General features: G+C 37.3%; 1 protein-coding gene across 15 annotated transcripts in view; it reads left to right on the top strand.

Moving 5' to 3' along the window:
- Pfk (ATP-dependent 6-phosphofructokinase) overlaps nt 1-21,873 on the top strand; it is a 122,914-nt gene that overhangs the window by 39,142 nt on the left and 61,899 nt on the right. For 10 of the 15 annotated variants that reach the window (XM_070098592.1, XM_070098593.1, XM_070098590.1 and 7 more), the window contains exons 6-8: nt 18-65; nt 9,653-9,759; nt 12,684-12,863. In XM_070098592.1, the coding sequence (XP_069954693.1) occupies nt 18-65; nt 9,653-9,759; nt 12,684-12,863 (335 nt within the window). The remainder of the gene's footprint in view (nt 1-17; nt 66-9,652; nt 9,760-12,683; nt 12,864-21,873) is intronic. The other 5 variants (XM_070098604.1, XM_070098598.1, XM_070098603.1 and 2 more) reach the window with 3 other exon arrangements.

Raw genomic sequence — 21,873 nt, 5'->3', positions numbered from 1 at the left:
CACCTCTTTGCTATTAGCTAAGCCACAAGGTGGTGGAAAGGACCTTGGAAGCACCTCACACTTGGGTAAGTTGACAGGGATCCAATGCACTTGAACCTGGGCTTACATTTTCTCAAAGATCCAAATTAAAAACAAGAGAATATTGACTTTCATTAGCATGATATGCTTTCATAAATGCATGGTGTTACCCTAAATCATGGCTAGGCTTTCCAGGAACTGAAAGATCCATTTATCAGTAGTATTAAAATACAGTATTAAAAAGCCAATCCAGAAAATGGAGAAATGGTTGACACTGCTTTACAAAGTTGCTGGGGAATCTATGAAAAAATGACAGACGTGTAGGATCTCAGAGGAGTGTTAGGATAATGCTCACTTTTCTTACCTTTTGGATTGTAAAACTTTTGAATACCTAAGTGTAATGGCAGATTCATGTATTTTTGTTATTTTGCCAATAACCTCTGAGCAACAGATTTGTATACAGAGTTCTTGATGAATATTGGCTTTCTGGAATTCATTGTATGGAGTTATTTTGCTTAACCTCAACAGCAATATTGTATCTGGATGTAGACTCTTGAATTTAACCCTTTCAGGGTCCAAGGCCCAAATCTGGAGTCAAGCACCAGTGTCCAAGAATTTTCAAAAAAAAAATTTGTTATTTTTTCTTATGAAATCGTAGAGAATCTTTTTGTGAAGGTAATAAAACAAAAAGTACGAAATTTGGTGGAAAATTGACGAAATTATGCTCTCACGAATTTTGATGTGTCAGCGATATTTACGAATCGGCGATTTTGCCGACTTTGACTCCCATTTTAGGCCAATTACATTATTCCAATCAACCAAATTCTTAGCTATTTCACTAGTATTACTTCTATTCTATCGATTGAGCACAAGAAATCGCCAAGTCAACTGTTTCAACTACAAAATAAAGTGATCGGAAATTGTTAATTTGGCCAATTTAACACAAAGTTCAAAATATTCCAATTTCAAAATAGGGTCCAGAATAAACAATGTAGGCATTCCTGGCACTAAACTAACATTTCCTCTGTTCATTAGTTATGTTTTGAGGCTTTACAAATAAATTCCATTTTGATTTTTTATTCACATAATGAATTTTTATTCACACCAAAAAATAGAAGATTTACTGTTATGCAATACTGTAATAATTGTATAAATATCATCACCATATTTGTGAATGTATATTAGACCCACCAGCTGACGTGTATTAGATGTGTGAGGTCGTTTGTTTACTCTTGAATATCGGCAAAAATTTAACATTTCCGCTACTTTGAGCTCAGTTTCAAGCCATTTCCAGTGCTAAAACCAATCAAAATCATCTCTATTTCTGTAATATGTCTTCCATTCTATCAAATGAGACCACGAAATCGCAAATACAACTATAAAAAACATACGAAAAAATACTGCAAAGTTGCTGTTTTAATCGAAAAATCATGATTTCAGTTTTTTTCTCTCATTATACACAGTGTGCTGCAGGATCTGTTTTATGTGGTGCACACGTACAACATAGATGTATTCTCTCATATCTAGGCCCAAATGTACCACTTACAGTTTATCAGAGTGAGCTGAGCTCATGGCGTAGATCTACGGTTTGGACACTCACCGTAAAGCCGTAGATCTACGGGACGGACCCTGAAAGGGTTAAGAAGAAGCTAAACATACAGCTTTTAAATCTTTTATTTTGGACCATAAGCATAGGACATTTACATATCTGTCAAACTATACCACAGGTGGGGTTTGAACCCGTGGTCAGAGAGTCTCAAAACTCCAGACCGTCGCGTTAGTTAACACTACAATTTGGAGTTTTGAGACACTCTGACCATGGGTTCAAACCCCACCCGTGGTATGGCCTGTTTGCAATCGTGTCATTACGATTTTGTGAGTCATACATATGTCACTTTGCATTATAGAGAGGATTCTGCTTAGCAATTTAGTTTCAAGCAGTTCTCCATAAATTTCTTACTGTATGACTTTTGGGTATAGCACTTGATTGATTATAATAATAATGATAATAATGACGTATAAATTTGAGATTAAGGGAAATGCATTTCCCTTTACCACACCCAACTTTTTGGATTTAGACTTTATTAAACAGTGTTAGCATCCTAAAGCATAACAGGTTCATTAATGGTGGACATGGCAATGTTAATAGGTAGTAGGTTGGTAGACAGCAACCACCCAGGGAAGTACTACCGTCCTGCCAGATGACTGTGAAACAAAAACCTGTAACTGTTTTGCATGATGGTAGGATTGCTGGTTTCTTTTTCTGTCTCATAAACACGCTAAGATAACAGGGATATCTTGCTACTCCTACTTACACTTTGGTCACACTTCACAGACACGCACATGCATATATATATATACATACATCTAGGTTTTTCTCCTTTTTCTAAATAGCTCTTGTTCTTTTTTATTTCTTCTATTGTCCATGGGGAAGTGGAAAAGAATCTTTCCTCCGTAAGCCATGCGTGTCGTATGAGGCGACTAAAATGCCGGGAGCAATGGGCTAGTAACCCCTTCTCCTGTATACAATTACTAAAAAAGAGAAGAAGAAAAACTTTATAAAACTGGGTTGCTTAAATGTGCGTGGATGTAGTGCGGATGACAAGAAACAGATGATTGCTGATGTTATGAATGAAAAGAAGTTGGATGTCCTGGCCCTAAGCGAAACAAAGCTGAAGGGGGTAGGAGAGTTTCAGTGGGGGGAAATAAATGGGATTAAATCTGGAGTATCTGAGAGAGTTAGAGCAAAGGAAGGGGTAGCAGTAATGTTAAATGATCAGTTATGGAAGGAGAAAAGAGAATATGAATGTGTAAATTCAAGAATTATGTGGATTAAAGTAAAGGTTGGATGCGAGAAGTGGGTCATAATAAGCGTGTATGCACCTGGAGAAGAGAGGAATGCAGAGGAGAGAGAGAGATTTTGGGAGATGTTAAGTGAATGTATAGGAGCCTTTGAACCAAGTGAGAGAGTAATTGTGGTAGGGGACTTGAATGCTAAAGTAGGAGAAACTTTTAGAGAGGGTGTGGTAGGTAAGTTTGGGGTGCCAGGTGTAAATGATAATGGGAGCCCTTTGATTGAACTTTGTATAGAAAGGGGTTTAGTTATAGGTAATACATATTTTAAGAAAAAGAGGATAAATAAGTATACACGATATGATGTAGGGCGAAATGACAGTAGTTTGTTGGATTATGTATTGGTAGATAAAAGACTGTTGAGTAGACTTCAGGATGTACATGTTTATAGAGGGGCCACAGATATATCAGATCACTTTCTAGTTGTAGCTACACTGAGAGTAAAAGGTAGATGGGATACAAGGAGAATAGAAGCATCAGGGAAGAGAGAGGTGAAGGTTTATAAACTAAAAGAGGAGGCAGTTAGGGTAAGATATAAACAGCTATTGGAGGATAGATGGGCTAATGAGAGCATAGGCAATGGGGTCGAAGAGGTATGGGGTAGGTTTAAAAATGTAGTGTTAGAGTGGTCAGCAGAAGTTTGTGGTTACAGGAAAGTGGGTGCAGGAGGGAAGAGGAGCGATTGGTGGAATGATGATGTAAAGAGAGTAGTAAGGGAGAAAAAGTTAGCATATGAGAAGTTTTTACAAAGTAGAAGTGATGCAAGGAGGGAAGAGTATATGGAGAAAAAGAGAGAAGTTAAGAGAGTGGTGAAGCAATGTAAAAAGAGAGCAAATGAGAGAGTGGGTGAGATGTTATCAACAAATTTTGTTGAAAATAAGAAAAAGTTTTGGAGTGAGATTAATAAGTTAAGAAAGCCTAGAGAACAAATGGATTTGTCAGTTAAAAATAGGAGAGGAGAGTTATTAAATGGAGAGTTAGAGGTATTGGGAAGATGGAAGGAATATTTTGAGGAATTGTTAAATGTTGATGAAGATAGGGAAGCTGTGATTTCGTGTATAGGGCAAGGAGGAATAACATCTTGTAGGAGTGAGGAAGAGCCAGTTGTGAGTGTGGGGGAAGTTCGTGAGGCAGTAGGTAAAATGAAAGGGGGTAAGGCAGCCGGGATTGATGGGATAAAGATAGAAATGTTAAAAGCAGGTGGGGATATAGTTTTGGAGTGGTTGGTGCAATTATTTAATAAATGTATGGAAGAGGGTAAGGTACCTAGGGATTGGCAGAGAGCATGCATAGTTCCTTTGTATAAAGGCAAAGGGGATAAAAGAGAGTGCAAAAATTATAGGGGGATAAGTCTGTTGAGTGTACCTGGTAAAGTGTATGGTAGAGTTATAATTGAAAGAATTAAGAGTAAGACGGAGAATAGGATAGCAGATGAACAAGGAGGCTTTAGGAAAGGTAGGGGGTGTGTGGACCAGGTGTTTACAGTGAAACATATAAGTGAACAGTATTTAGATAAGGCTAAAGAGGTCTTTGTGGCATTTATGGATTTGGAAAAGGCGTATGACAGGGTGGATAGGGGGGCAATGTGGCAGATGTTGCAAGTGTATGGTGTAGGAGGTAGGTTACTGAAAGCAGTGAAGAGTTTTTACGAGGATAGTGAGGCTCAAGTTAGAGTATGTAGGAAAGAGGGAAATTTTTTCCCAGTAAAAGTAGGCCTTAGACAAGGATGTGTGATGTCACCGTGGTTGTTTAATATATTTATAGATGGGGTTGTAAGAGAAGTAAATGCGAGGGTCTTGGCAAGAGGCGTGGAGTTAAAAGATAAAGAATCACACACAAAGTGGGAGTTGTCACAGCTGCTCTTTGCTGATGACACTGTGCTCTTGGGAGATTCTGAAGAGAAGTTGCAGAGATTGGTGGATGAATTTGGTAGGGTGTGCAAAAGAAGAAAATTAAAGGTGAATACAGGAAAGAGTAAGGTTATGAGGATAACAAAAAGATTAGGTGATGAAAGATTGAATATCAGATTGGAGGGAGAGAGTATGGAGGAGGTGAACGTATTCAGATATTTGGGAGTGGACGTGTCAGCGGACGGGTCTATGAAAGATGAGGTGAATCATAGAATTGATGAGGGAAAAAGAGTGAGTGGTGCACTTAGGAGTCTGTGGAGACAAAGAACTTTGTCCTTGGAGGCAAAGAGGGGAATGTATGAGAGTATAGTTTTACCAACGCTTTTATATGGGTGTGAAGCGTGGGTGATGAATGTTGCAGCGAGGAGAAGGCTGGAGGCAGTGGAGATGTCATGTCTGAGGGCAATGTGTGGTGTGAATATAATGCAGAGAATTCGTAGTTTGGAAGTTAGGAGGAGGTGCGGGATTACCAAAACTGTTGTCCAGAGGGCTGAGGAAGGGTTGTTGAGGTGGTTCGGACATGTAGAGAGAATGGAGCGAAACAGAATGACTTCAAGAGTGTATCAGTCTGTAGTGGAAGGAAGGCGGGGTAGGGGTCGGCCTAGGAAGGGTTGGAGGGAGGGGGTAAAGGAGGTTTTGTGTGCGAGGGGCTTGGACTTCCAGCAGGCATGCGTGAGCGTGTTTGATAGGAGTGAATGGAGACAAATGGTTTTTAATACTTGACGTGCTGTTGGAGTGTGAGCAAAGTAACATTTATGAAGGGATTCAGGGAAACCGGCAGGCCGGACTTGAGTCCTGGAGATGGGAAGTACAGTGCCTGCACTCTGAAGGAGGGGTGTTAATGTCGCAGTTTAAAAACTGTAGTGTAAAGCACCCTTCTGGCAAGACAGTGATGGAGTGAATGATGGTGAAAGTTTTTCTTTTTCGGGCCACCCTGCCTTGGTGGGAATCGGCCGGTGTGATAATAAAAAAAAAAAAATAAAAAATGGCAATGTTGTTATGTTTATATACCTGTATCGACAGAAAACTTGATAAACGTCAGGGATTTTTGTAAATGGTGTGACGTCAAAATATATTGAAGTTGCTGATATAATTGATACAATACTGTAGTTAGAAACTCCATACAATCATTCTCTAAATTTATTAATCACTTTAATAGCTTATATTCAGCATAGCCAAAAAGTCCTGATTATGGTCTTAAATTCTACTTGCATTCAATATAAATGTAGCTTTATTTTCCTGATCGTTTCTTAATAGTTTTCATTCCTATTATTTTTCTTTTCCAATTAATGAGACTTGGTCTGAGGCCATTCTGTGGGTAAGATGTGAGTGGGGGTGCGATGATCTGAGAACCATTGACAAATGATTTGTGTATTGGTTGAATATTTGGTTAATGAATTTTATTGAACTGTACATAAAAGGTAACAATGGGCTGGTTGTCATATTTTTTAATTCACTCTTGCTATCCCTGCTATAGATTTTATGTGGCTTTTTCAAAATTCCAGTGCCTATTTTTAAAAGATCATTAATTTTACCTGGGTAAACATTTTTATTTAGAATCACTGTTATATCGAGTTATATGCCCAGGTAATATGTAAATATTACTCTTCAGATTCTTTTAATAGTACTTTTGATAAAACAATAAAATGATTATTGAGAGTGAAGAATGAATGATTTTATTGTCTGTGTGGTTTTTTTTTTGTTTTTGTTTTTGATCAGTATTTATCACACCTGTGTTTACATATACAGTGGAACCCCGTTTTTGTCCTTAATCCATTCCAGATTGTCGGTCAAAATCCGAAATGGACGAAAACTGAAGTAATATTTCCCATCAGAAATAATGTAAATCTAATTAATCCATTCCAGACACCCAAAAATATTAACAAAAAATACATTTTATAGAGAATAACTATAGTTCTACATACAGAAAACAGTGAGAAATAAATATAAATGACTAATTTTAATGGATAAATGAACATTTAAATCACTTTTACCTTTATTGAAGAGACTTATCGGCATATGGAAGACAGCGAGGAGGGAAGAGGGAGGAGAGGTTATAGTTTGGAAGGGTAATCCCCCTCCATAAGGACTTTAGGTATCAAAGCCCTATCTGGGGTTAATTCTCTTCTTTGTCTTTTATTGGCACTAGGACCAGCTTGAGTCACTGGACCATGCAGACATGGCTTGCAACAGCTTTGTTAGGGTGATATTTTTCACCAACTCTTCCACATCTTAGCTACATGATATTTAATGCGACCCAGAGCCATATTATTACCATCGACATACCATGTTCACTTAGTTTAATTGTTTCTAACCACTACCTTTAGATGCCATCATAAACCAAGGGAGAAATAATGAATAATTCATTCCGAGAATTGTAAAAAAAAGCGTTATGCATTAAGGGCAGTGGCTGGGCCAACTCAGATTCATACACGTTTTCTCTGATGCTGGACCAGAGAAAATGCAGTGTTTTCTCTCTGCCTGGCTAGCACACCTCCATATGTAACGTGTTTTTTGTATAAATTTGAAGAAAATATCATAGATGGATTAATGAAAATGTTTATGTTAACCTAAAATAAGACATTTAATGTGCCCAAGAGTGATTATTATTATGTATTAGTATCACTAGCGTATGAACGGCCCAGGCGGACGCGTCTGGTTTGGATGATTTCTGAGCGGATGTACGAAACCTGGGGTAAAATTTTGCCCAAAAAAGTGGTCGAAATCCGAATTGTATGATATCCGCACTGGACGAAATCCAGGGTTCCACTGTACTGTACTGTACTGTAAGCATTACTTTTTTTTTTTTTCTTGGCCCTGTGTTTAGGACATTTTTTTCAGAATTTAAATCAACAATTAACAGGTTATTTTTGTTTATTTTTGACTAGTAAAATTGTCATTTTTTTTTATTTACTAAAAATTTGCCTTAGCCTATTACTTCACTTTAACCAGGCATCAAGTATGATACTGGTATATTTTATTTTCTCAATTTTTTTATTCACTTTAGCCGGGTGTCGTGCGGGCAAGATTGGATGTTTCTGTGGGCTATAAGTTTGTTCACTGTGGGATACAAGAAGTTCTCATGTGTACTGGTTAACTGTGACTACTTTAATAGGGCATTTAAATACACTGTGATTATTATTCATTTTAGTGCTATGTATTTTATTTAGAAAGGAGTTACACAAACATTTTCACACTTTATTATTTGCCTGTTCATGTGTTAGGCAACTCCATGCAACTAATGATTTAACAGGTTGTTGGTCCTATGCTTTATAACGAGTGGAATTATTGTTCTGCATGTTGATCCCGCTATAATCCCATGGTATCATGTTTTTACGTATTCCTTTCTCTTGCTTGATGCATAAGGTTTTATACATAAGTCATGTCAAAGGTAGTGAGCCCATTAATCTCTGTATCAAGTGTGTCTTGTTGATTTAGAAAATGGACAGTAATGTTTTGCTAAATGTTCTCCTTTGAACTAGTGTTTTTCCTGGTTTATTGCTTTAGAAAAGCAAGCTTATAATGTGTCCTGATATTGATCATTTTCTCAATCACTTTGATAACTTCTGTGGTTAGTACAGATAAGTTTTCAGTTTTTAGATCGACAACACCTTGAGTGAGTCAACCTTGCTCACACAAACACACACACCTTTTTTTTTTTTTTAACACATTGGCAATCTTGCAGCAAGGTACGATGACCCCCTCAGAAAAAAAGACGAAACATTTTCACAATCATTAATTCTTACCAGAGGTGTTCTGACATCACAATTCAGCTGATCCTCTAAACTTCAACATCCTCACCTCTCCTTTAGAGGATGTTGTAGTTTGAAGAGTCATGTGAAAGATGATGTCAGTACACTTCTGGCAAGACATCAGTTGAATGAATGATGGTGAATGTGTTTCTTTTCCTTTAGGTCACCCTACCTTGATAGGAGACAGCCAGCATGTTAAAAAAAAAAAATGGCACGAGTGTTTCTCTGTGCATGAGCAGTTATATTTGAACACCTGAAGAAACCATTATAAGAGCAACCTTCCCATATCTGAGATGAGGTTCAACCACTGAAGACTCTAGAAACTCATCTGTAATAACCATGCAACTATCAAAGTGACTGAGGGCATGGTCAGTATTTTGATTTGTTAAAAACCATTTGAATTGGCATTGGATTTTAACTTCTATTCAATACTCTGGACTTTTGCACTTCGGTTCTTTAAATGGAGTACGGTATATGAAAGTACTATAACAGTATAGTTGTCTGTAGTGCCGAACTAGTTAATTAGCTGTACAATATGATAAAGTATGAAGTGCCAAATGAGCTGTGATACAATCCACCATCTCACCTTTTATAGACATGCATTTTTATGAAATTTGGCTAAGGATTTTTTCCTGAAAAGTATTGTATTTCTGCTATTGTTAAGTTTACCAATAATGAACTGACATATTGCTTGTGCTTCAAACTGTGCATATTTTCTTTTTTAATTTCACTATATTTCATAGCAAAATATCTTCCTCTAGAAACTACTTACTTCATTTATCAGTGGCTGTTTGGAGAACTGTTCACCATGTAGATCTACAAAACACGTCATAAAGAAACACACATTGTGATATACACTAAAACTGACTATAGAGGGTGGCAAAGTTCCTGCAGGCACCAGTTTAAGGGTTGTGATCATGTATTTATCTGAAGCCTTACTGTGTTTTTATTTGATTTGTTTTACCACATTGGCCATTTCCCCACCAAGAAGAAAACTCATTAGTATCACTCATACAGTATCCATCAAGCCAGAAGCATGCAGGGATCTCGGTTCATACAATGCTATTAATTCATTACCTTTTTTTTTTTCTGTTGAATAATTTTTATAAATTGTTTCAGAAACAGAAGGTGAAGGAGCAGAAGCACGTGAACCACATCCTGTTCCAGCTGAGGGCAAGTTCATCGGTCAGTCAACTTCAGAAGTCCCTGATCTTCCTCCTGTTGAGGTTAGCAATATTGTATTCTCTTCTGTGGGGATTGTAAATAAAATAAACAATCTGAATAAATAAGCAAGAGATTTGATTTTTATGGCTTTCAATTGATGTGCATTGGAAAATTCCATAATTATATGTAGTATAATACTGATGGTAATAAAATACTGTACTGAATGATAGTTTTTCTGCAATAGTATACTGTAGCAAAGAAAATTATTCACTAGCTGCATGCTTTGGTCATTTGCAGCATGGTCCTAAGATAGATTCTCAAATTTTTCCAACCACTTTTGGATTCAGTGAGGCAGCCAGTGCTTGCCAGAATGTAAACAGTTATACTACAAACAGTTCTATTTTATATGTTCAAATGCTGTTATTGCTCATCTGTATTGTCCCTTAGGATATTCCTGTAATATGTTGTAAAATTTTTTAATACTTGTGCATAGTGCAGTACTATAATAGAAATGGACACTTGCCTTATTTTTTTTATATTTATTATCACACCGGCCGATTCCCACCAAGGCAGGGTGGCCCGAAAAAGAAAAACTTTCACCATCATTCACTCCATCACTGTCTTGCCAGAAGGGTGCTTTACACTACAGTTTTTAAACTGCAACATTAACACCCCTCCTTCAGAGTGCAGGCACTGTACTTCCCATCTCCAGGACTCAAGTCCGGCCTGCCGGTTTCCCTGAATCCCTTCATAAATGTTACTTTGCTCACACTCCAACAGCACGTCAAGTATTAAAAACCATTTGTCTCCATTCACTCCTATCAAACACGCTCACGCATGCCTGCTGGAAGTCCAAGCCCCTCGCACACAAAACCTCCTTTACCCCCTCCCTCCAACCCTTCCTAGGCCGACCCCTACCCCGCCTTCCTTCCACTACAGACTGATACACTCTTGAGTCATTCTGTTTCGCTCCATTCTCTCTACATGTCCGAACCACCTCAACAACCCTTCCTCAGCCCTCTGGACAACAGTTTTGGTAATCCCGCACCTCCTCCTAACTTCCAAACTACGAATTCTCTGCATTATATTCACACCACACATTGCCCTCAGACATGACATCTCCACTGCCTCCAGCCTTCTCCTCGCTGCAACATTCATCACCCACGCTTCACACCCATATAAGAGCGTTGGTAAAACTATACTCTCATACATTCCCCTCTTTGCCTCCAAGGACAAAGTTCTTTGTCTCCACAGACTCCTAAGTGCACCACTCACTCTTTTTCCCTCATCAATTCTATGATTCACCTCATCTTTCATAGACCCATCCGCTGACACGTCCACTCCCAAATATCTGAATACGTTCACCTCCTCCATACTCTCTCCCTCCAATCTGATATTCAATCTTTCATCACCTAATCTTTTTGTTATCCTCATAACCTTACTCTTTCCTGTATTCACCTTTAATTTTCTTCTTTTGCACACCCTACCAAATTCATCCACCAATCTCTGCAACTTCTCTTCAGAATCTCCCAAGAGCACAGTGTCATCAGCAAAGAGCAGCTGTGACAACTCCCACTTTGTGTGTGATTCTTTATCTTTTAACTCCACGCCTCTTGCCAAGACCCTCGCATTTACTTCTCTTACAACCCCATCTATAAATATATTAAACAACCACGGTGACATCACACATCCTTGTCTAAGGCCTACTTTTACTGGGAAAAAATTTCCCTCTTTCCTACATACTCTAACTTGAGCCTCACTATCCTCGTAAAAACTCTTCACTGCTTTCAGTAACCTACCTCCTACACCATACACTTGCAACATCTGCCACATTGCCCCCCTATCCACCCTGTCATACGCCTTTTCCAAATCCATAAATGCCACAAAGACCTCTTTAGCCTTATCTAAATACTGTTCACTTATATGTTTCACTGTAAACACCTGGTCCACACACCCCCTACCTTTCCTAAAGCCTCCTTGTTCATCTGCTATCCTATTCTCCGTCTTACTCTTAATTCTTTCAATTATAACTCTACCATACACTTTACCAGGTACACTCAACAGACTTATCCCCCTATAATTTTTGCACTCTCTTTTATCCCCTTTGCCTTTATACAAAGGAACTATGCATGCTCTCTGCCAATCCCTAGGTACCTTACCCTCTTCCATACATTTATTAAATAATTGCACCAACCACTCCAAAACTATATCCCCACCTGCTTTTAACATTTCTATCTTTATCCCATCAATCCTGGCTGCCTTACCCCCTTTCATTTTACCTACTGCCTCACGAACGTCCCCCACACTCACAACTGGCTCTGCCTCACTCCTACAAGATGTTATTCCTCCTTGCCCTATACACGAAATCACAGCTTCCCTATCTTCATCAACATTTAACAATTCCTCAAAATATTCCTTCCATCTTCCCAATACCTCTAACTCTCCATTTAATAACTCTCCTCTCCTATTTTTAACTGACAAATCCATTTGTTCTCTAGGCTTTCTTAACTTGTTAATCTCACTCCAAAACTTTTTCTTATTTTCAACAAAATTTGTTGATAACATCTCACCCACTCTCTCATTTGCTCTCTTTTTACATTGCTTCACCACTCTCTTAACTTCTCTCTTTTTCTCCATATACTCTTCCCTCCTTGCATCACTTCTACTTTGTAAAAACTTCTCATATGCTAACTTTTTCTCCCTTACTACTCTCTTTACATCATCATTCCACCAATCGCTCCTCTTCCCAAACACTTGCCTTGTTTGGGAAAAATAAAATCATAATTTCAGAGAAAATTTTGAATTTGGACTCGGAAAGCACTTTCATCAGACGGTTTTTTTATTTTTGGGTCATTCTTAAAAACAAAATTTAGGCTCTTAATTGAAAAATAATACTAGTTCAGAATGACTGAAGATATTAGTGTACTATATAAAACATTTTCCTAGCTCAAAAATGATTGAATAATCCATTCTGTCAAATTTTTAGGTCATCCCACCCCCACCTGAGTTTCCTGCAGATCCTTGGCAGGCATTTTTAGACTACATGGCGGCCACCGAAGGAGGACCAGATACACAAATCATCCCTGGCCAGGAAGGCCACATTATTGAACGTGGCATGCATAAGGGCAAGGGCATTGCTGTCCTAACAAGTGGAGGCGACTCCCAGGTTAGCTTTCATTACAAAGACGTATGTTTAAGCTGACAGTTAAATTATCTTGAAACCAAATTGTGTGATACATGTTTTTGGTCTTTAAAGATTTTGATATAGACATTTTTTGTGCTGATATTTTTTAGGTAGGAACAAATTAGATTCTGGAGTATACTTACAGTTATGACTAGATGATATTCTGTATGTTCATTCTAATATATGGTTATGAGTGAATTAGATTCTGTGTTGACTAACATTGAGATATGACTCAGTTTGATTCTGCATGCTAATTTCAACTTTAGGCAGGGCCGGATTTAGTCATGGACAGAGTGGACATTTGCTCGTGGTCCTGCTAATAATTATAAAATAAGTATTTAGTGTTGTCATAATGTACAGTGTTCATGGAGGTGGGAAATACAATGGCTGCATTTTAAAGGAGAGGTTTGGGATATTTGCTGTTGAGAGTGAAATCTAAACTGTCATATCTGGATGCTTCTGCAAAGACAGTGATAGTGTAAATGTTGGTGAAAGGTTTTTTTTTTTTTTTTTTTTTTTTTTTTTTTTTTTTTTTTACAATTGGATCACTGCTTACAACACTTTCAGAATCATGAGATGCAACTCAAAGTTGACATCTAAGAAAAGTCGTTGAAAACTGTCAGAAAAATTGTTGTAAACGCTACAAATCAATGCTAATTACTTAGAAAAACAACAGGGCAATGATGACTGGTTTACAAATTTTTATTATATGCTAATTTTGTATTGAAGCTAGCAAACTACATCTATTAGAGTTTAAATGCAACAAACAACTAATAATATTCACAGGCAAAATAAACAGTAAATTATTATTTAAATATTTTTTTTTTTTTGAATGAGCTAAATTATTAAATACTATTGTTAATATTTTTTGGGTCATAACAGCAACTATGGGAATTCAGACAAAACGAGTTGGCAAAACTGGCTGTCAGGCGCCAGTGTAGCTCGTTCAGTCGTTGACAGGTCCAGTACGGTAGAGGCAGGGCTCTCACTTCTAAGGTAATTAATTACCTTTAATTATGTTATTTGAGTTTAAAATTTTTGATTTTTTAGAAAATGTAATGTTCATTGTGTATTTGTTGTGCTGTACATTGGGAACACCTGTCATGTCATAATGACGAAAAGGAGAATTCAGCATGATTTTAGTTTGTTTATATCACAGAGCTGTGAGCAGAAAGCCAGGAAGTATAGTCAATCTTCCTTGTCAATTAATTCAGTTTAATGTTCGAAAACTGCTGCTGAATGTTGCCCAATTTTTTTTTCCTTTTGAACAGCTTTGTCGTTTTTACAGCAATCACTCACAGACATGAAACATTGACCAGAGTTTCTGAAAATGGCTAATAGCCCTTAGTGTAACTGTGTGCATAAATGCTTTACTACTAAATATTGATCATCCTGGGCTGCTGCTTGTAAAGCACTCATACAAGGTTATCATTAAGCACAATATAATTCTTGAATCACCTATGATACAAATAAGGCAGCAAAAAAGACACATACAGTAATGGAGACCTTTTTTAGTGTAGTAGAACATTCAACCTACATGAGACTTCATCAGATGCTTTACATTTTATACTTGAAAAAGCCTCTTGTAGGTAAAATGTTATATCAATAAAGGTCTCCTTATGTTAAATGTATGTCTTTCTTTTACCACCTTTCAGCTATGCCTTACTTCAGCTACCCAGATCAGATGGCCAAAACACCCGTATGAACAGATGCATATTGCATATACACTAAGCAAGAGTGCATGAACTGTACTTAGTTTTGTGGCATTGTTCTTGATTGGGTGAACAGAGCTTTTAAGAAACTACAAGGCACAAAGCTGGACCTAAACACTACAGTAGCTACTGTGAATTTGTTGAAATATTTTGTGGAGACGAAGTGTGGTTGTTTTGATGAACTCTGAGAAGAATTGAGCAATCTGGCATTCGTTACAGTGCTCAGATTTACAAGTGTAAATGAAAACTAGTAACCAGCTACATCCATTAGATTACAGCCAAATGTATGAAGCAAAATTCACTCCAGAGTGAATTTTGCTCTGTACAATAAACTCAAATTATAACTCATTAATGGGGCAAAAGGGTGGCCGTTAATGACGATTGTGGTGGATAGAGATGAGATTGTTTTGGCATGGTGGTAACAATAATAGACAGTTCTGTAATTAACTGACTTGGTCCAGTGTTTCCAACTTGATTAACCCTATGGATTTTGACCCATATTTCTGAAGTTCGTTAAATTGAAGGCTTAACTGTAGTTACCAATCAATGACAATTTTTACTTCTGAAATAACAGTCTGCTTATGCGCTAATGTGTTCCTAATTCAGCTTTTTTGCATTGATTAAAAACTGACCTCTGAAGAGATACAGTGTGCAGCCACAATGCTTGTGGAGAATTACAATAATGATCTTGTAGCAATGTTTAATGATGAAGGAATGGATGGCATAAATGGAGAACACCTCCTCAGTAAGCTAATAATTGACTAAAACACCAAAAGTTTATTGCAAAATATGGAAATAGGACTGTTTATCTTTTGTAATAGTTGCTAGTTGCAGTGTTGAGTGATCATTCCAGAAAATTAAGTACTGTATATTAAAAATAAACTTCAAGACTATGACACAAGAACAGTTCGTCTATCTGTCAGCAGAGTAATAAGTTAAGAGTACAGTATTTTCCTTCAGCTTAATTTCGACCAACTCATTAGCGACTTTTCTGCTAAGAAGATGCAGAAAGTAACCAAGTGCTTCTCCATTAATATGTTCCAGTTTGATTGATATTATGTTTATGGTAGATATGATTACTGTTTGGTTTATATGATTTAGTTTATAGGTTTATACATGTATATGGCTATATGTAGGCCTAACACATAATACCAAGAAATGTCCAATTATGTCATAGGTATGGTAAGACATTTTGATTACTGAGAGCCTGTGGAAGCAGATTGATAACTGTTCTATGTTGGTTACATTTTTGTTGTTAATCTCTCATATGCCATAATTGGCTTTAGTTTAATTTTTTTTTTTACCTTTATTATAAAAAAGGGCCTCCACTACTCATGAGCTTACAAATTCCATCATCCTAAATCCGGCCTTACTTTTGTGTGTGATTGAATTAGGGTCTGTGTGTTTATTCTAACTTGTATTGTTTGGAAACATAAATGCAAAAATGGTATGTGTTTTTTCCACTGTAGATTAGCCTTAGATCAGTCCCTGTAGTACTCTTTGATTTCTAGTATTAAATTAATGGCATTATGAAATTTCAGTGTAGTTACCCAGCTATGTTTATGGCAATAATCTGTGCTCATCATGTCTTTCTTTCTTTATTTAGTTTATTAAAAATTAATTTTACAAGTTTCCAACACTCTTGTGCATATCATCTGGAGCCAATTCAGAGCAACTCGATACTTTATTTGTAAGCAGATAGTCAATGTTACCTCCTTGAGCCCCCTTCCTGCATAATTTAAGGTTGTATATAACAGGTATAGTATGTCCTCTTGTTTTCTCTATTGCCACTTTTTTTTCATAGTTTCTCTTAAACTTTTAAGTGGTTATCATATCTTGCCCACTTTTATTTTGTATTGAAGGCTGATTTATCATCTTAAATCACTGTTTATGTTTATGTGGAGTAAAATAAAAGTTGGATGTGAGAAGTGGGTTATAGTAAGCGTATATGCACCTGGGGAAGAGAGAGGTATAGAGGAGAGAGAGAGATTTTGGGGAAATATTGAGTGAATGCATGGGGAGTTTTGAACTAAGTACTTGTGGTTGGGGATTTTAATGCTAAAGTGGGTAAAAATGTTGTGGAGGGAGTAGTAGGTAAATTTGGGGTGCCAGAGGTAAATGAAAATGGGAAGCCTTTAATTGAGCTATGTGTAGAAAGAGGTTTAGTAATGTAATACATATTTTATGAAGAAGAGGATAAATAAATATACAAGGTATGATATAGCACATAATGAAAGTAGTTAGATTATGTATTGGTGGATAAAAGGTTGATGGGTAGGCTCCAGGATGTACATGTTTATAGAGGGGCAACTGATATATCGGATCTTTATCTAGTTGTAGCTACAGTTAGAGTAAGAGGTAGATGGGATAAGAGGAAAATGACAAAAACAAGTAAGAGGGGGGTGAAAGTGTATAAACTAAGGGAGGAGGAAGTTCGGGTGAAATACAAGCAACTATTGGCAGAAAGGTGGGCTGGTGCAAGTATGAGTAGTGGGGGGGGGGGGTTGAAGAGGGTTGGAATAGTTTTAAAAATGCAGTATTAGAATGTGGGACAGAAGTTTGTGGTTATAGGAGGGTGGGGGCAGGAGGAAAGAGGAGTGATTGGTGGAATGATGAAGTAAAGGGTGTGATAAAAGAGAAAAAGGTAGCTTATGAGAGGTTTTTACAAAGCAGAAGTGTTATAAGAAGAGCAGAGTATATGGAGAGTAAAAGAAAGGTGAAGAGAGTGGTGAGAGAGTGCAAAAGGAAAGCAGATGATAGAGTGGGAGAGGCACTGTCAAGAAATTTTAATAAAAATAAGAAAAAATTTTGGAGTGAGTTAAACAAGTTAAGAAAACCTAGGGAAAGTATGGATTTGTCAGTTAAAAACAGAGTAGGGGAGTTAGTAGATGGGGAGAGGGAGGTATTAGGTAGATGGCGAGAATATTTTGAGGAACTTTTAAATGTTGAGGAAGAAAGGGAGGCGGTAATTTCATGCACTGGCCAGGGAGGTATACCATCTTTTAGGAGTGAAGAAGAGCAGAATGTAAGTGTGGGGGAGGTACGTGAGGCATTACGTAGAATGAAAGGGGGTAAAGCAGCTGGAACTGATGGGATCATGACAGAAATGTTAAAAGCAGGGGGGGATATAGTGTTGGAGTGGTTGGTACTTTTGTTTAATAAATGTATGAAAGAGGGGAAGGTACCTAGGGATTGGCAGAGAGCATGTATAGTCCCTTTATATAAAGGGAAAAGGGGCAAAAGAGATTGTAAAAATTATAGAGGAATAAGTTTACTGAGTATACCAGGAAAAGTATACGGTAGGGTTATTATTGAAAGAATTAAGAGGTAAGACAGAATGTAGGATTGCGGATGAGCAGGGAGGTTTCAGAGTGGGTAGGGGATGTGTAGATCAAGTGTTTACATTGAAGCATATATGTGAACAGTATTTAGATAAAGGTAGGGAAGTTTTTATTGCATTTATGGATTTAGAAAAGGCATATGATAGAGTGGATAGAAGAGCAATGTGGCAGATGTTGCAAGTATATGGAATAGGTGGTAAGTTACTAAATGCTGTTGAGAGTTTTTATGAGGACAGTGAGGCTCAGGTTAGGGTGTGTAGAAGAGGGAGAATATGCCTCCCTGTTCAGTGCATGAAATTACCACTTCCCTTTCTTTGTCGACATTTAAAAGTTCCTCAAAATATTCTCATCATCTACCCAAAACCTCCATCTCCCCATCTACTAACTCCCCTACTCTGTTTTTAACTGACAAATCCATTTGTTCTCTAGGCTTTCTTAACTTGTTTAACTCCAAAATTTTTTCTTCTTTCTTTCAACACACCGGCCGTATCCCACTGAGGCGGGGTGGCCCAAAAGGAAAAACGAAAGTTTCTTCTTTTACAATTAGTAATATATACAGGAGAAGTGGTTACTAGCCCCTTGCTCCCGGCATTTTAGTCGCCTCTTACAACACGCATGGCTTACGGAGGAAGAATTCTGTTCCACTTCCCCATGGAGATAAGAGGAAATAAACAAGAATAAGAACTAGAAAGAAAATACAGTGGAACCTCAAATATTGAACTTTCTTCGGTCCAGAAGGCTGTTCGAGTGCCTTTACCGAATGAATTTATTCCCATCAGGAATAATGTAAATTAGATTAGTCCATTTCAGACCCTCAAAAATACACTTTTAAAAGCACTTACAAAAATACACTTACATAATTGGCTGTGTTGGGAGCAGTTTGATTTTTGAGGTTCCACTGTTTAAGAAAACCCAGAGGGGTGTGTATCCTAAGTGTAAGTAGAAGTAGCAAGACATACCTGAAATCTTGCATGTTCATGAGACAGAAAACAGGACACCAGCAATCCTTTCTTTCTTTCAACACACCGGCCGTATCCCACCGAGGCGGGGTGGCCCAAAAGAAAAAATGAAAGTTTCTCCTTTTACATTTAGTAATATATACAGGAGAAGGGGTTACTAGCCCCTTGCTCCTGGCATTTTAGTCGCCTCTTTCAACACGCATGGCTTACGGAGGAAGAATTCTGTTCCACTTCCCCGTGGAGGTAAGAAGAAATAAACAAGAACAAGAATTAGAAAGAAAATAGAAGAAAACCCAGAGGGGTGTGTATATATATGCTTGTACATGTATGTGTAGTGTGACCTAAGTGTAAGTAGAAGTAGCAAGACGTACCTGAAATCTTGCATGTGTATGAGACAATAAAAAGACACCAGCAATCCTACCATCATGTAAAACAATAACAGGCTTTCATTTTACACTCACTTGGCAGGACGGTAGTACCTCCCTGGGCGGTTGCTGTCTACCAATCTACTACCTAGGACCAGCAATCCTACCATCATGTAAAACAATTACAGGCTTTCATTTTACACTCACTTGGCAGGACGGTAGTACCTCCCTGGGCGGTTGCTGTCTACCAACCTACTACCTAGGAAAATTTTTTCTTATTTTCATAAAAATTTCTTGACAGTGCCTCTCCCACTCTATCATCTGCTCTCCTTTTGCACTCTCTCACCACTTCTCTTCATATATGTGAACAGTATTTAGATAAAGGTAGGGAAGTTTATATTTCATTTATTGATTTAGAAAAGGCATATGATGGAGTGGATAGGGAAGTAATGTGGCAGATGTTGCAAGTACTAAATGGAATAAAACAGTAGGTTACTAAATGCTGTAAAGAGTTTTTATGAGGATAGTGATGCTCAGGTTAGGGTGTGTAGAAGAGAGGGAGACTACTTCCCGGTAAATGTGGGTCTTAGACAGGGATGTGTAATACCCAGGGGGGTACTACCGTCCTGCCAAGTGAGTGTGAAACGAAAGCCTGTAATTGTTTTACATGATGGTAGGATTGCTGGTGCCTTTTGTCTGTCTCATAAACATGCAAGATTTCAGGTATGTCTTGCTACTTCTACTTGCACTTAGGTCACACTACACATACATGTACAAGCATATATATACACACACCCCTCTGGGTTTTCTTCTATTTTCTTTCTAGTTCTTGTTCTTGTTTATTTCCTCTTACCTCCATGGGGAAGTGGAACAGAATTCTTCCTCCGTAAGCCATGCATGTTGTAAGAGGCGACTAAAATGCCAGGAGCAAGAGGCTAGTAACCCCTTCTCCTGTATATATTACTAATTGTAAAAGGAGAAACTTTCATTTTTCCTTTTGGGCAACCCCGCCTCGGTGGGATACGGCCGGTGTGTTGAAAGAAAGAAAAGAAAATGGCTATTTTCTGGAGATGTATGGAACATAACCTTATTTTTCCCATATGTTTTTCAAATTTCATGGTGCTAAATTACATTATACACCATAAGGCACACACTAATTGACCTTCTGTTACATGTATTTTTTTATTCTTTTGGAAAATTCCTTTACTGTATATTACTTAGAGAAAGCACTGATTCTTTGGTACCCTGTGAGTAACTCTCATCTATGGGGATTTATTTTTACTCATCGCTGCATTTTTTTTGTTTGTTTCACGCTCTTCTTTATTTCACCCTTTGAATCTGCATTCATGTTGCTTGTTATTTAGAAATAGTTTATGAGGAACTCCTACTAAATCTTCATTAAAAATACAGTTATTTGAAATCTCCCCTTTCATGTTGTTCCTCCATGTAAATATTTATGGCTATAATAACAAAGGAAGTTAGATACAAATGCTCCCATTGACATAGTCAAATTGGTGAGAGTAAAAGGTACAAAGTACCATTACTCTCACAATGGACATACAAGACACAGAACAATGTGGAATCTTCATAAGTTAACTATGTTTCACTCAGGCAGGAGCCTTATTAAGTTATAAATTAGAAAATGTTCCTGTGTGAGCAGAACATAATTAAGGTTGTATATTGTTTGTCTTGTATGTATAAAGTCAAATTGTTTGTTAGTTAAAGTTTCTCTTCCTCTATAAAGTTCATCTTTTCAGAATCTCATATTTTGCCTACTGTACTTAGTAGATAGAATGAGTTGTAATTAGGGATATACTTCACTATAATTTTCATATATCAGTATAGTATTTGCTTTTTTTTTTTTCCATTCACATGTCTGCTTGCCCCCATTCATCAAAATTTGGCAGATAGGCAGAGTGGGTAACTATGTTTTTGAGCACTCAACTTTTAAATTCTACACAATATATCATCTTGGCCTGCCCCTTTGGTTTAATCATGATCCATCAATATTCATACTTATTCTACTTGTTGCAACAGAGTAGATTTAAATTGTTCACACCATAAAGTCAAAATTCTTTACCTGTTGTTTTCCATGCTTTTTCGTCACCCTACCTTAGTGAGAGATGGGCTGGTATGGAATAAAACAGATGTATGGTACATTGGTAATTTTTATTATTTTTTGCATTTCCTTGCCTGACTCAATGGTTTTTATCAATATTTATTCTTTATATGTATGTATTTTATTATTTTTCACAAATATAAACAGGTGGTTTGTTGTTATTTTACTTCCACAATTCACTCTCCAAATTTCTCACCCATACCTGCATCATAACACTACAAGTTTCTCACCCATTCCTTATCATGGCATTTACTTCTACTCATTTTCAACTCATAAATAATTTTCAGCTCTTGAATCTGTTTTAGAGTTTGTGGGTTAGGATATTTCCTACAGTGATTAGAAGCTCTTTCCTTTCAGCCATTCACTTACACTCCTAAAGCTGCCTTCACATCAGATACTAGGCTGTGTAACCTTTTTCATTTCTTCGTTTGGCTATCCCAAGGTGGCCTTTGTCACATTTGCCTTTTCTAAACTTTTATTCCTCCATTTTTATTCT

The sequence above is a fragment of the Cherax quadricarinatus genome, chromosome 63 (genome assembly GCF_038502225.1).
Source record: "Cherax quadricarinatus isolate ZL_2023a chromosome 63, ASM3850222v1, whole genome shotgun sequence".
NCBI classification, from domain to species: Eukaryota; Metazoa; Arthropoda; class Malacostraca; order Decapoda; family Parastacidae; genus Cherax; species Cherax quadricarinatus.
This window is presented reverse-complemented; position numbering and strand designations above follow the sequence as displayed.